At 37.6% G+C, this 14,813-nt stretch overlaps 1 protein-coding gene across 1 annotated transcript in view; it reads right to left on the bottom strand.

Annotated features, from left to right (window-relative positions):
• cnksr3 (cnksr family member 3) overlaps window positions 1-14,813 on the bottom strand; it is a 54,713-nt gene that overhangs the window by 2,311 nt on the left and 37,589 nt on the right. The window contains exons 12-22 of the mRNA XM_053488445.1: window positions 14,659-14,736; window positions 13,258-13,544; window positions 8,161-8,208; window positions 7,829-7,865; window positions 7,532-7,701; window positions 5,511-5,584; window positions 3,678-3,749; window positions 2,475-2,536; window positions 2,218-2,312; window positions 1,509-1,704; window positions 754-935 (exon numbers count right to left, since the gene is read on the bottom strand). Of these exons, the coding sequence (XP_053344420.1) occupies window positions 754-935; window positions 1,509-1,704; window positions 2,218-2,312; window positions 2,475-2,536; window positions 3,678-3,749; window positions 5,511-5,584; window positions 7,532-7,701; window positions 7,829-7,865; window positions 8,161-8,208; window positions 13,258-13,544; window positions 14,659-14,736 (1,301 nt within the window). The remainder of the gene's footprint in view (window positions 1-753; window positions 936-1,508; window positions 1,705-2,217; window positions 2,313-2,474; window positions 2,537-3,677; window positions 3,750-5,510; window positions 5,585-7,531; window positions 7,702-7,828; window positions 7,866-8,160; window positions 8,209-13,257; window positions 13,545-14,658; window positions 14,737-14,813) is intronic.

Genomic DNA, 14,813 nt, shown 5'->3' with positions numbered 1-14,813 from the left:
GGCTTTGAATAGCTAGGGAGCATAAAGGATGTCCGAGCATCGAAAAAAGGTCATGTGGTCTTATGTGGTCCAGGGTGCATCAGGGTAAGAGGAGAGGCGGATGACGAGATGAACCCATCATACCTAGTAACATACACCATAGTAGTAACGTACAAGCTTGTGTGGGTAGTGTTAGGATCTGGGTTTGCTTTAGTTAATCAGGTCTAGGTTCAGTAACATTATGTGGCCAAAAAAACTGGACTGAAATAAACGTTGTGACATTGCATACAATAATTAAAATAATGCCACAGCCATAATAGCAGGCCTGGGTAATGTATTCAACAGTCAGAATCAGTAAAAATTAAATAAAATGAAAAGTCCAACAATATAAAACGCTGTGCATGTCAATTTAAATTGTGTGATGTAACTTCGGTAGGAATTCTGCTACATTGCTTTTGGCCCTTTTCAGTGGTTTTAATTTAGAGGAAATGTTATGCCTTGTGACTCATAGCAGTAGTCTTGTACAAAATTTTAAGGCCCTCATACGCTCACTGAGTTCTGCAGGTGTGAAATAGTTTAAAGCACCGGGTAAAAGAAATTATAACAGCATTATGAGTAAGTAGGTGATAAGTCTTTTCCGCGCTTTGGGCGAAGAGTCAGCGTCCTTCAAACCACAACCAAAGTTGAATCATTCGCACTCATGGCTTAGATATTTTAAACTGATTTGGATAAAATATTTTAAGAGCAAGAAACGTAGCTCACATCTTATCCTACCTTTAAGGTACTGTTGAGAGCTCGGACCAGGTGCAGCTTCTCGTTGATGGTGTCGTTTTTGCAGCGTCTGATGAAGGACGATTTGTAGTCGCGCTTAGTCACTGGCTGCAGGTCTCCGCATGGGGACAGGCTGGCGTGTTTGAGGTGCAGGTACAGCATCTCCAGCTCGTCAGATGGCGGCCCTGGGGGAACAACCGAATAACTGTTATATTAGTTTTTTTCTGAGTGCTGTGTGAAAGGTCAAAGCATGCTAAAATGAAGATTTTATGGGAGTCTAGTTTTTCAGATGGGTGTAGAGAACAAAAGGCTATAAAATACAAGACATAAAAAAATAACATAATGTACATAATAAAGGGTACACTTTGTATTAAATGTTAAAGGAAAAAAGATAAGGCACAAAATATAGAATACAAAAAGTATTAAATGTAGAATATATAATAATATAATGTAATATAATAAAAGGAGAAAATATAGTGTACAAAGGTCTATAAAATTAGCTACGGTAATAAATCAAATAAAAGTCAGGAAACAAATAGATTAAAGCTAAATAAAATTAATTTGGTGAATTTTTCTCAACATTTTTCCATCAGTTTCTGACTTTAACTATGTACAAAAAATAAATAAAAATGAACAAGAATATGGCAAAGTAAAAATGTTGCATCCAAATAACAAATAAATAAAAGGGTTAACTGATTGGTCAAAATAACTTCCTTTTGTCAGGTTGTACCGAGACGTTAAGGCAGATGTCCACTTACGTTCGTCACCATGGCAATCCTGCAGCCGGCCGATGTCGCTGACGCACGTCGGGCCCTGAGAGTCAGAGCTGAGTTCCAGCCACGACTCGCTGTCAGAACTCACACACTCTGAGGTGTTACACACTGGAGACACAAGGGGGAGCATTTCCTGGCAAGGGGACGAGCTGCACCGTGGTGGAGGAAGACATCCCTGCATCTCACACACAGACACAGACATGTTACGCATGTTTATATGCGGACAACTAGATAATGCGTTAAGGTGTAATACTGTACCGGCCTCAGTCCCTGAAAGACAAATTAAACTTCCGAATCAAATCGTCTCACATAAAACAGCTCTGAAATCTATTGTGTGAATCACTTCCTTTTTAAAATACATCTTCACACATGTATCAGATTGCAGATAATGCAACGAGATACATTTTACAAGAAAGGCGAGAGTCCAAAGTGCAGATGTAAAACGTGTGAGATATGTTATGTGAGGTGCGTTCAAGTTAAACCGCGATTTTGATTGTGCAGGATGACGGAACAAAGTTATGAGAATAAAAAACAGATTAGACGCAAAGCACCCAGTATGAGCATGTGCACATCATGTGCACGCTTTGCGTCTGAAACGCTGGCCTCCCAGGAACCCCTTTTAATGGCCCACAGGAAAAAGGGGGAATATACAGTACAATAGAAATAGAAGAACATCCAAAACCTGAGGACTCACATTGATTGAGCTTGTGGTTAGCTGCTCGGAGTCTAGACCTCCTATTTCTTCAGCATCATCTTCATCATCGCTGTCTTCACTGTAACACTCTATGCCTATACACAAATATACAACACACACACATACAGGGTTAAAAGGAAACGTCATGACCAGAGACGACAGGAAACGACAGCATGTGTGGCCGAGTTCTATACAGAAATAGGTCTCAATGATGATTCAAGTATGAATGTGTGGGTGTGTATCCTTGCATCAGTCACCTTCAGTAACAACTTCTTTGAGTTCTTTCTTGTTAGAGGCTTCAGTGAGCTTACTTAACCACCTGTTACAGCAAAAAAAGATTATTAAGCAGGAAACTACACAAATAAACCTAGAAGGTTCATCCAGCATATGTGTGTATTAGTGCCATTATGTGTTACGTGTCATTATGAGGGCATGTTCTGAATGTTACCCAAAAAAGATCGCAAGATCTTCTGTTTACTATCTTATGAGTTTCATATATGGTATGTGGTTATAGTGTTTATATGGGTTTTTATATATATATATATATACCCAAATCAAAAATGATCCGAAGTCTGGTTATATTAAAACATCTATTGGACACAATGTCTTATCAGTGCTTTCTGTTGAAGGCTACTTTCGTGCAGACGTGAATGTGAGATCAGCTCATTTGTACCTGCAGTGCAAACAAAAATTGATGCACCACTTCTGATTTGCATGAAATAATGCAGTGATTGGGTCATTTTTTGTCTGGTCTGGGTGTCGAAACAACTAACGGGAGAGCGTAAACAGACGTGTTTGGGTATCTGCAAACAAAACTTGGATCGATACACTGAGGAAGAATCTTTACTGGTGACGAGACATGGATTGATCACTACGAGTATGGAACAGAAACATCCAAAAGTCAAAAGTCAACCATCAGCTGGAAATTTTATACTTAAAGTTTTCTGGGATTCTCCAGGGCCAGAACTGGAACATTATCAGGAAAAAGGTTTAACAATCAACAGTGCTCGTTACAGTGAGGCGCTTATTGAAGCCTAAACTGCAGATTAAAAGCAATGGCGATGTGATCTTGCGTGACGACGCACGTCCGTACACTTCTGCTCACACTATCGACACTCTGCATAAAGTGTTGTTATTGAGGTGTTAAAGCATCCTGGTTCGATATTCGCTTCTGATGAAGAAGTGAAGACTGCGGTGCATTCATGGCTTGCGGCTCAGCTCAAAGCATTTTTTAATGAGGGAATACGGAAGCTTGTTGACAGATGGACAAAGTGTATTAAAAGGTAAGGAGATTTTGTTGAAAAAAATATGTACAGTATTTGTCTTTTCTAAAAAAAATCTACAACCAGAGTTCAGATATTTTTTAACTCCTCGTGTACGTGTTTGTGTTTGTGTGTGTGTGTGTGCATGAAAACTAGTGTGCGCTCTAAACTATAAACACACATTCAGCTCACACTCACTTGTACATATCTTGTGAGTTCTCGGCAGCAAAGAAGAGAGTCACGACCTGCGGGTGGCTGGCCTTTATAGCACTAAAAAAATGTAAGAAAAGAAATGGAGGAAATGATTGCTTACATGCATTGCAAACACATTGCTCAAGCAGCTTAAAGACAGGCTGAGACTGCATGTGTGTGTGGGTATGTACATGTTAACGTGTCAGAAAAAAACGGTATAAAAACTCTGTCTGCTGCGGAAGTGGGATCGCAGGGTCTGAACACTATAGTTAAGTTGTGTTTACCAGACTATTTCCTGTGCTTGAGAAGGTGACAGCATGCTATTAGTGCAGATGTTTCAGAGATTACTGCAGTGTCTTAGCGAGGGGCTTCAGCTACATGAGCGTACCACGCAGGATAAAATGATCCATTTGAAACAATCGCTAAAATCAGATTAATTATGGAGATTTATTCAAAATTAAAAAAATTAAAAATTTATTATTATATCAAGCAGTGACCCCGAGAAATTAATTTTATTAGCAAGTAAATGATTTTTCTAAAATAAAGTTTGTTTAATGGTGATGTTAATAATTCTCCCATTGTTTACATTTTTAATTTGCACTCAAACTTGAAATCAGTTTCCAATAATATTAATTAGGTACGGAGGAAAACAAGAGTCATGCTGTTATTAGCAATAGGATGACACAATTATTACCTTATTAATGAATAATGTTAAATTGTTAACAGTATTCATTAATGCATATTAATTGTAACTTTTTTTTTTTTCATTGCAATTCTCGCCATTCTTGTTTCCTTATATGTTGCATATTATGTAACTGGCTGCTGTAATGATACAATTTCCCTTTGGGATTAATAACGTACTCTCTCTCTCTCTCTCTCTCTATCTATCCATCTATTTGTCTGTCTGTCTGCGTCATAGGATGAGTCACTCTTACAATCTAAAGCTGATTAGTTTTCAATAACAGCATGTCACCACACAGCATGTCAACTTTTAAATGAATTAATAATAATAAATAAATAAATAAATAAACAGTGGAAAATTGCTTTTGTAAACGCATTAGCTGTAACATTTAATACTGTAATACAAGGCTGTAAGACATGTTAGTTTCTGTTGTCACTTACTTAATAATGTCATATGACCTAGAAACGTTTAAAAAAAACTTGTTTTGTTAAACATTACCAATTTAGTAGGAATGTGAATAAACAATGACCAGTCAATAGATGATATTATCACCATATCGATGTGATTACATTTTTATTATGATTCTGTAAGTATTGCAATTTTATAAATATCTCAACTCTATATTAGGTTTTTTGAGATTCTGTTATAATTCTAAACATTCTGTTAGCATATAATTCCCTCCTAACATACAGGATGCCTAGTATAAAATAGTTTAGAGTTTAGAGTGCACCCCCTGTAGGATCATAGAGGAACAGTGATATATACGCTAAATTAAAATTTCATTTTGAAAAATGTATATACGTATATGAATTGCCTCACAAAAGAATCGTGATGGGTAACTGAATATTTTTCCCCTGACTGTTCAACTTAATGAATAAATACAGATACATTTCTTTGTATTAAAAAAAAAATTTGTTCAAGATTAGGTAATAAATATTTAATTTATTGCTATAAATCGAATCCAAACATTGTCTAATTAGTAAAGAGTACAACAGAAATTAGACTGAATTACAGATGTGTACCCTGAGAAACTAACGTTCTGCGGTTCTTCAAAATCTGTGGTTTGGTCGGATATTTTGCTGATTCATACTCACCGAGTGACTAAAGGAAAAGCAAAACCCAAAAAAAGCAAAAGAAAAAGAAAAAAAAACACTCACAACTTCCTTTTGCAGCTGTGTGCCTGGTCCACAGTAAAGTCGCTCAGGTTGATGTAGCCTTCCGCTTTCAGAGCCTGTCAGGACAGGAAGAAGACGTGATCCATAAGATTCAAGCTGGACCTCGGACTCGGAGCAGGCCCTGCAGCTGACTTTTAAACAGCAGCTTGATTGGATTTCAGCCTTTTCATTGGATTATAATTACTTGAAAATTTGACCATCGATCTTTAATCTAATGCATAGCCAAACCCTTAATCAGTGGTGATCAACAGCTCTGTGATGAGAGGCAGTGATTGTCTTTCTTGTGCTAATTACCTACTGCATGTTCTTGACAATTTGAAGCAAATGATAGCTTGGGACAGATATGTAGATATTAGGATAAAAACACCCGCCATAAAATCTTCAATTTAAAGGAAAAGTTAAATGTGAATTTTATTTTGCTTATATTCTAGTTATGTAACTACATGACTAATTCATTGTAACCAATAAGAGGAACTTGGCACTGTCCAAGTGAGTTTGACGCCATCTCAAACTCACTATTAACAAAAAACAACAACAACAAAAAAACACTGACATGTGACTGTGTATAAAACACAATTTCTTTGTTATTATGATGTAGCAGATTAAGACAAAAATATAGAAATGAGAAAATATTTGAGCCAGTGCATTATTGTCTACATAAAATGGTTCCTTGACATTGATAATGATTCAGTGTGCACCCTCAAATGAACTAATGATCGAGCAATGCCAGTGTCCCAACCACACTCGTGCAGCGGTTTCTTTTAGGTAAAACATTTAAACAGCTCATCTATATCATAATGGCCATCGTCCTGAAGTCAAATCACCTTTTTTTTGTCAGGCATATCTCCAATCAGCTAATCATGTGGCAGCAAAGCAATGCATACAATCATGCAGACAAGAACAGGTCAAGAGTGTCAGTTACCGTACATGTCAAATTTAAGAAGGACAAAAAAAAAAACACCTGCATAAAGACTTGGATGAGGTACTGGAGATACAAAACACGGAAGGAAAACTGTAAAAGAAGCATCCGTATAATAAATCTGTGAAATAAAAAAATCTTTTTAACACAGTATGCGCGCTTTTGGTCGGAGACCTTCTTTAAGACATGAACAGACAGCCTTTATTGTAGAGATCAGGTGCGTAAATGCCTTGTTTCAATTTTTTTTTACAAATTTTAGAATAAAGGAAATATGTCATTTCAGCGAATTTGGTTGTTGCTGGTGCCAGAGCGTCTGGATCAAGTACACAGAATGGTGTGAAGAACAAACAACATCCGGCGGACAACATTTGTTAACAAGAGATCTAAGAGGACAACAGCAAGAATAGCTCAAGCTAACAGGAAGACTTAATATAGTAGCTAAATGAGCTTCTCTTTACATTAACAGTGTGCAAAGAAGCATCTAAGAACTTAAGAGAACAGACCTTATTGCGGATATGCACACACACTGTATCACAGTGGTTTTCACACCTGTCAGCCAAGACCAGGAATCTAGAGCGACCATAGATAATGTTTTGCGTCATGATAACATCAAAAGCAATAAAATATATAATTTGTGTGTGTGCGCGCGTGCGTGTGTGTGTGTGTGTGTGTGTGTGTGTGTGTGTGTGTGTGTGTGAATGTGTGGGTAGATAGAAAGATGTGGTCTTTTGGTAAAAGCAGCACCGAAGAAATCCATATGTGCATTACCACAAAGATTTGTGCTGCTTTTCGGCGGATTGTATTATTGCAACAAAAATTGCTTTCAGTTTTCCTTCTTTCTTTATTGTTGAAGTTGCATTTTTGTTAAACTGCCATATATATAACAAGCAGGAAGCTAATTTCCGACACCAAGCACATCTTGGATGATCCGGTACATGTGGAAAATTGTGTTGTTTTTTTTTTGTTTTGTTTTTTACTGAAGTATTACTTTAAAGAATCTTAAAATTAAATATATATTTTTTTTAAATGACCCAGGCTTGACATGTAAACATGTTTCTAGATTTAAATCCCACACCGGACTCACCATTACATTTGTGTACCAGTACAGAGAGCATCCTTTCAGCACGACCCAGTATTTCTTCCATTTGTTCCTCAGGAACGCCCGACTCTCTCTCTTTTTGTAGAGCCAGCCTTGACAGTCCGCCTGTCCCAGGTCCTTCACCGAGACCCTCCTCCGACTCATCGTGGCATCGCCTGTGAGTCAAACACAAACAAACACATAATTCCACAAAGCTTACAGTACAATCTAGTCTTAAGAAGCAATAATTATTAAGCAGACGCTTTATTGAATGAATTCTGTATGACGGTTTGATCTCCTTACCCTGGCAAGTCGCAGTGGGGAAATCTTCTAAAGGAAGCTTGAGGCGAGAACAGAGAAGATCAAAAGTAAGAGAGGACACGAACGGGCCCAGAGCGACACAGCCATCAGCCCACACAGATCACACAGACAGGGTACAGTTTCAAGGTTTCGAGATCTCTCTCTCTCTCTCTCTCACACACACACACACACACAGAGTCACTTCCCCTTCTACATATCATCTCACACCCGAATGCACACCAAGAGTGTTGCTGTGTGACCCTCTGTTTTTTTGTTTTTTTGTGCATGCAACCATGTGACACCTCTTGATGAACACTGAGAGGGTGAACACTTACAGCCTCCTGCACATCACTCACTTCTGCAGCAGCAACACTGAAGAGGTTCTGAAAGACAACATCAAAGCACACTGTAATTCCATTGATGTAACAGCAAACGTTTCAATTTGTAGCTTGAAAGTGTCTGAAGAGCTTTAAAAGTACCGTTTAATTAGAATGTTGTTTGATTAAACTAGACATTAAAGCACCAAACTGCTGTGTTCAGTGCTAATTAGTACAAGGATTAATATTATGACTCCTTACTGATTCAGATTACCTGAAGCCAACACTGGAACATGTGAAGCTTCCAGGAAGTGTATAAAAAAGCTTCCAGAAAGAAGTTAGTTCTCATTTTTTGGGGGAATAAACACGAAATTTGTGGTAAACTTGGACAAACCGAGCACCACGTTTATCGATTCAGGAACGAATCGGTTCCTTGTAAACGAGTCGATTAGATGAATCGACTCTTTTGAATCTTTCTTTCTTTGTTTTTTTTTTTTTTCCAAAATAATAACTTTTTTTTTTTCTAAAAACTTCTTCCTTAACAAATCATTTTGCCAAACAAAACTAAAACAAATACATTTTATAATATAAATCATTAATAGAAATAATTTTTAGGAACTCTATTTACATCTTAGAGTGTGAGTGTAATATGAGTGACTTGAATCGCCTCGCACCTCCAGGGTCCGGGTTCAATTCCCAGGTCTGTGTATGCTCTCCCAGTGCTTGATGGGTTTCCTCCAGGTACTCCGGTTTCCTCCCATGCATATAAGGCTAATTGGCGTTCCCAAATTGCCCATAGTGTGTGAATGAGCATGTGTGTAATATGACGTCTACACATCTTTATCCTGTATACAGGGTTAGGAGGGCATGGAGCCTATCTTTGAAGACTTAGGGCACAAGATATCTGTGTGTGCCCAGTGATGGATTGGGACTCTGCCTCATGCCCTAAGTCTCCACAGATAGGCTCCATGCCCTCCATGACCCTGTATACAGGATAAAGGGGTGTAGATGTCATTAATATACTCACTCACTCACTCACTCATTCACTCACTATACCGCTAATCATGAACAGGGTTGTGGCAGGCCTGGACAGAGTGCCAATCCATCGCATGGCACAATCACACACATATTTACACAATACAAGAAATTTGGAAATGACAACAAGCCGAATCAGCATGTCTTTGGACTGTTAGTGGAAACCGGATTACCCTGAAGAAACCCACTAAGCATGGGAAGAACATGCACACTCCATGCACACAGACCTGAAAGCAGGTCTCACCCTGGAGGTGTGAGGAGACAGTGCTAACCACTACGCCGTCATGCAGCATAACATTCTGACTCTTTTGACATACACACAACAACCCCTTGTGTAACCAATGGTAACAAGATGTCTTTCTGCTCAACTGTGGTTGTAAAGGGAGCTCATTTGACTTAACGTTTCTGTCAGCTTCAAAAAGACCATTTCTCCTCTCCGACCTCTCTCTTCAACAAAGTGGTTTCATGTGCTAACACTCACTAGATGACTGTTGCTTGTTTATACATTCTGTAAAATTTTTCTTCATTAAAAAATCCCAGAAGATCAACTTAAAATGAAATAGCTACTGTACACATGCCAACTTGTCCTCAAGTTCATTCGAACTGCATTTAATATATCACCTTTATTTTAAAGGATATCACGTGTCGATTTTGCATACGCCTTGTTTAAGTGGGTTTCGTCTGGCTTCTGTGGTTTTTTCCCACTCTCCAAAAACATTTAGATAGTCAGACAAGTCATGCTTAATTACTCATGTGTGTCAATATGTATATTAATGTTTGTCCCACGCTAGGTAAATTCCACAGGATTTTTTTTTTCCAAATATATTTATATTTTGAGAATTGTACAGTAGGTTTTATATAACTATATGAAATTATATTTTAAAGTTAATATTTTAAAATCTAAAACAAAGATTTTGCCTAGCAAAGACTAGTATCTTAACTTCACTATTTTGTACCTATTAAAATTTCATTAAAATTTTCCAATTTTATCACATTGTGTACTTAACTCTGCAGTGATTATTTATTGACAAGAACAAGTTATAAAACTCAATTAATTGTTCACAGCCTGTGTTCAATGTTCTATGCATTATAATGATTGCACACTAGATGCCGCCACTGAGCAACAACAACAAAAAAATATTTTCTGATTTACCGCCAGGTGTCGCTTTGGAGTCCCCAAAAAAAGCCAGTCCACTTTATGTTAGGTTTTAATCTTTATTAAATTGTATAGCCACGTAAACTAATGCACCATGTTTTCTAAGTAGTTTACTGGATTAGTCATTTTGCATAGAAGAGCAGCAGCAAATATTGGAAAAAAAAGGTCAAGGCAACTTTAGATTTTTTTTAAACACTTACAAACGAGGATTTAAACATGACAAGAGGTGTGACATTTGACAAACTTTACAGAAACAAACTTTCGTCCTAACAGTGTTAAGTTTCAATTAATTTATTAAATGCATTCAATCAATAGCTCAGAAAAAAAGGCATTAAAAACGTACACAAATTCTCACAAATGTAATCAGTCAGTTAAGACATGTTCGGTGCCTGAGGTTACCTCTGTAGTTTTATACTAGGACTATGAGGAAAGTCAAGAAAGAAAAATCCTAAAGCCTTTTAGTTCAGTTATTTTGTGTACATTTAATTCATTTTCAACAATAAAATGCATTTACTTTGCTGGCGATAAACCCACTGCATTTTAAAGCCAGTTTGAAATGAAACATCACAGCAGTAACATATTTAAAACAAAATCTATAATTAAAACTATGTACAAGTTTAGACATCTTCTTTCATGCTGTGTACACACTCTATAGTGTACTGTACAGTATATAACCAGTGGTAAGACTTTTTAGAAATGAGGTACATAAAATGCACAAAGTATGCACTTAAAATGAGTCTTTGGGGGAACCACAACCAGTACAGATAACATGCTCCGCGAATACTAAGAATAATATATATATATATATATATATATATATATATATATATTCATAGATGTTTCATAAGAATTATTAACTATTTTTTATTTAGTTTGTCATGTTTTATTTATTAATTGATTTATTTTTCATTACAAAACCGTCTCAACTTAAATCTTATTTGCTTCCTAATACAAAATTTTAAATGTAAATATCTGGTTCAAATCACCTCCACTATTTAGTGATTTCACACCGCAGATCTGCTTACATGCTGTATGTGCTTTATGCAGTGTGATCAACTTCCTGTAATCAATCAACATGAATAAAAGTTGATGTGTAGCCGAACACTGAAGTGTAATTGGTGTGAACCAGAACAACGATTAACATTTTGTTCAGTGCAGACTGGAATCATTCTGCCCTCTGGGCTTCATTGTTGAAAATAAGTTTGTAACAGAAAATTATGTTATAAATGAAAATATAAAGATTGAGGCATGTACACAGGGCGTTCAAGTCAAACCGGGACCTCTGATTTGCCTGCATCATATCAGAAACACTGGCCTCCCAGGAACTCCGATAACGGTCCAGACATTTGAAAATGGCTTGAAGCTATGTCAATACTGTAAGAGGGTGCGGCAATAACTCCCATTTTACCATATTTGTAAATGATTGTGTGTACAGTTCCCACAGATAGGAGTCTGGCCTTCTTTAAAGTTTCTGAACCATTCATCAAATGTTAAATGCAAATGACTGTGTTGTGCTTGAAGTCTTTTATAAATGTCAATCAGTTGTACACTAACAGTATGTTACATGGCTCATTTACTTTCACCTGGGTCTCATATCCCCTGATCAGTATTGGGGGACGTTACTTTTTAAAGTAACTAATTACATTACAAAATTACTGTCATTAAAAAGTAATCAGTTACATTACAGCGGTACTTTCTGATAAAAGTAACTAGTTCGAGTACTTTTCCATTGCAGAAAATTAAAACTCCTTTGTGATTCCTCATGCATGTGTTTTAGTCAAGACCTTTATAATTATTCTACCATCATCACTCAGCAAAGTTTGCGCCATAATCTGTTAACTACTAATACCCCTATCTCACCTACGCAGTTTTGCGCGGTGGCCGTAAGAACGGTCCATCATGAATAACCGCGAGTTTTGGCACTGTGATTAGATTTCCATTTTTCCGCGCGTCGGCCCTCGCATGGTCAAACCGCCCAGGTGAGATTGGGGTATAACAACGGGAATAACGGATGGGGGCGGGTTATCAAGGGCGGGGCTTGTAGGACGACTTTCACACACACACTAATGAATTGGGAATCACTGCTGTCTGGTTCACGGATTACATTTTTAAAAAAGTAACTAAATAACTGAGTACTTAAATAGCGGACCTAACGCGTTAGATTACTCGTTACATCAAAAAAGTAATCCAAGTACTTTAACTTTACTCTGTAACGTGTTACACCCAACACTGCCCCTGATTTACTAGTTCTTTGTTGTCTTGATTTTGTTTCTGTTCTGTATTCTCCTATGTGTTTCATTCTTATGGTTTTCACCTTGTGTGTACAGTACCTCTTCAAGGCTCTTGCTTTCTTGATTGTTTGTATGTGTTTGCACTTCGACTAATAAATATTATTTACACTTTCATCTGGCTTTGACTCTAATATGTGACAACATATTAAACTTGGCTAAGTCTATCCCAACAACAGGCAAAAAGTCTGATATCAATATCTATATCTTGGCTGTAGATATTATTCAAAATAACTATCTGTATCTGTAGCTATTTTTTAAATTGCACTTGGAGAGGTATTGTTTTGGTAAATGAATTTAAAGTGGATTAATAGCTCAAAATACTGTATAAACAAAGCTAGTATCCTAGTTTAAACCATTGCAACCTTGGACTGACAGGTACTAAAGATGAGTGAATTAAAGCTGTTCTTAAAGCATCATTGTAAACGTATGGTTCACCTACACTTGGCAGATGTCTCTTGGCAGATTCATGTCTCTTGGTTAAGCGTAAACACTCTGTGAATTTGCCTTTCTCTCCCACAATCAACCATAAATATAAAAACGTAACATTCTGACATTATGAAACAATAATAATACTGAGTGACGATGAATAAAGTCATAAGGGACACACAGTCGTCCGTTCAGCGTTCATCAGTGTGTGAAGAGTTTCAGTCGTGCGAACCAGGCGCTCAGAGGCGAAGGCTCCGAGGACCTCTTGGAGGACCGTGTGGTCCTGCTCTTGCGCCGCGTGGTGTCCCGGTACAGTACGGTGGCGCTGCTATGCAGATCGGCGTTAATGAAGCACTGACTTCCGCGGATATGGTCGACCCCTCGTAAGAGATGCTTCTCACTAACCGCCCGGTATGGCACAGGAAAACACGGGGCTTCCTCAGCGATGGGGGGAATCCGCTCATTGCTCATGTACATGCGTAAAACGTCTTCGCCTGTGACAGAAATGACAATAAGTATCACAATCCACGATCAAGTAGAAAAGTATAGTTGAGAGCTAGGGTATAACATTTATTAGGTCACAGCAGCATTATGTAAAAATATCAAGTGTAATCGGTCAGATGATGTTAATACATTTTGCATAACAGCGGCTCTAACAGCTGCAATCCAAATCATGTGAAGCTGATTCAGGGCTTTCCGGTGTGGTTAATCACACTAACACTCCTGAGCATGACATGAGAGCTGGTTTTTCCTTTGATAAAACATTAATACAATAAAGTTTGATGAATGTCACATTACTTCATGACTTATGCTGACATGAAAAGCATGATTAGTCGGCAAAAGTGTCAATGAAAACCAACCAAATAAATCTTTATATATAGTTACATATCCTGGCTTTAGTGTAAAATTACCTTTTTTTCTTTTTCTAAATATAAATAATTCACGTTTCTATGTATGTCAAATAATCGAGAGCTTTAATTGTGTTTTTTCTAACACGCATATTCAGGCTATATCACATGAGTCGCATGACAGCCGTGCTGATATTCAGCACAACAGCACGACCTCGAGTGTAATATTACTTTTATACAACAGTTCCGCAGACACATTGCATTATCGACAGATTGTCATCTGTTGTTTATTGATCTAGTAATTTTAACAAAGCGTAGTGTAAATAACAGGGGTGATTAACCATAGTTTTAAACTCTTGATGTTAGTATGTAGCCAAAAGCTAAGGAAAATTAAACCTACTCCATATGATACATATAGTTAAATGTCCTAGTGCTGTTACAGTCCATTAACATCACTTCTCGTCCAATCAGATTACTCAGTCGAGACTGTGGTATGATTTATTTAATCCCCATATTATACAGGATATTTTATATTTAACATTTTTCATCATATTAACACTAATATAACCTCCACCTGCTCAGGCACAGGTTTGGACTGGATTTGGAGTGACTTTTATGCCGCTTCAGGTTATTTTACCTTTTTTTTTTTTTCAAAATGATTTCATCTACAAATACAGGGAATGTAGAGCAGGTGTGCTCCATGTGGCAGGGTGCGAAGAGGACGCTCAGAGAGACGTTTCTGTGTGCTGTTTGCTTTTACCTTTCCTTCCAAAAGCCCAGGGGGAATCAGACAGGCCTACACATGAGTCTGCAGGCATAGACACAGGCCGCGGTTTCCCTGCACCACGCACACACACACACACACACACACGCACGCCGCACACACACACAAAGCCGTAATTAGCCCCTATTAGA

Source organism: Clarias gariepinus, chromosome 27 (assembly GCF_024256425.1).
Source record: "Clarias gariepinus isolate MV-2021 ecotype Netherlands chromosome 27, CGAR_prim_01v2, whole genome shotgun sequence".
NCBI classification, from domain to species: Eukaryota; Metazoa; Chordata; class Actinopteri; order Siluriformes; family Clariidae; genus Clarias; species Clarias gariepinus.
The sequence above is the reverse complement of the archived record's forward strand: the minus strand, read 5'-3'. Positions and strand labels throughout refer to the sequence as shown.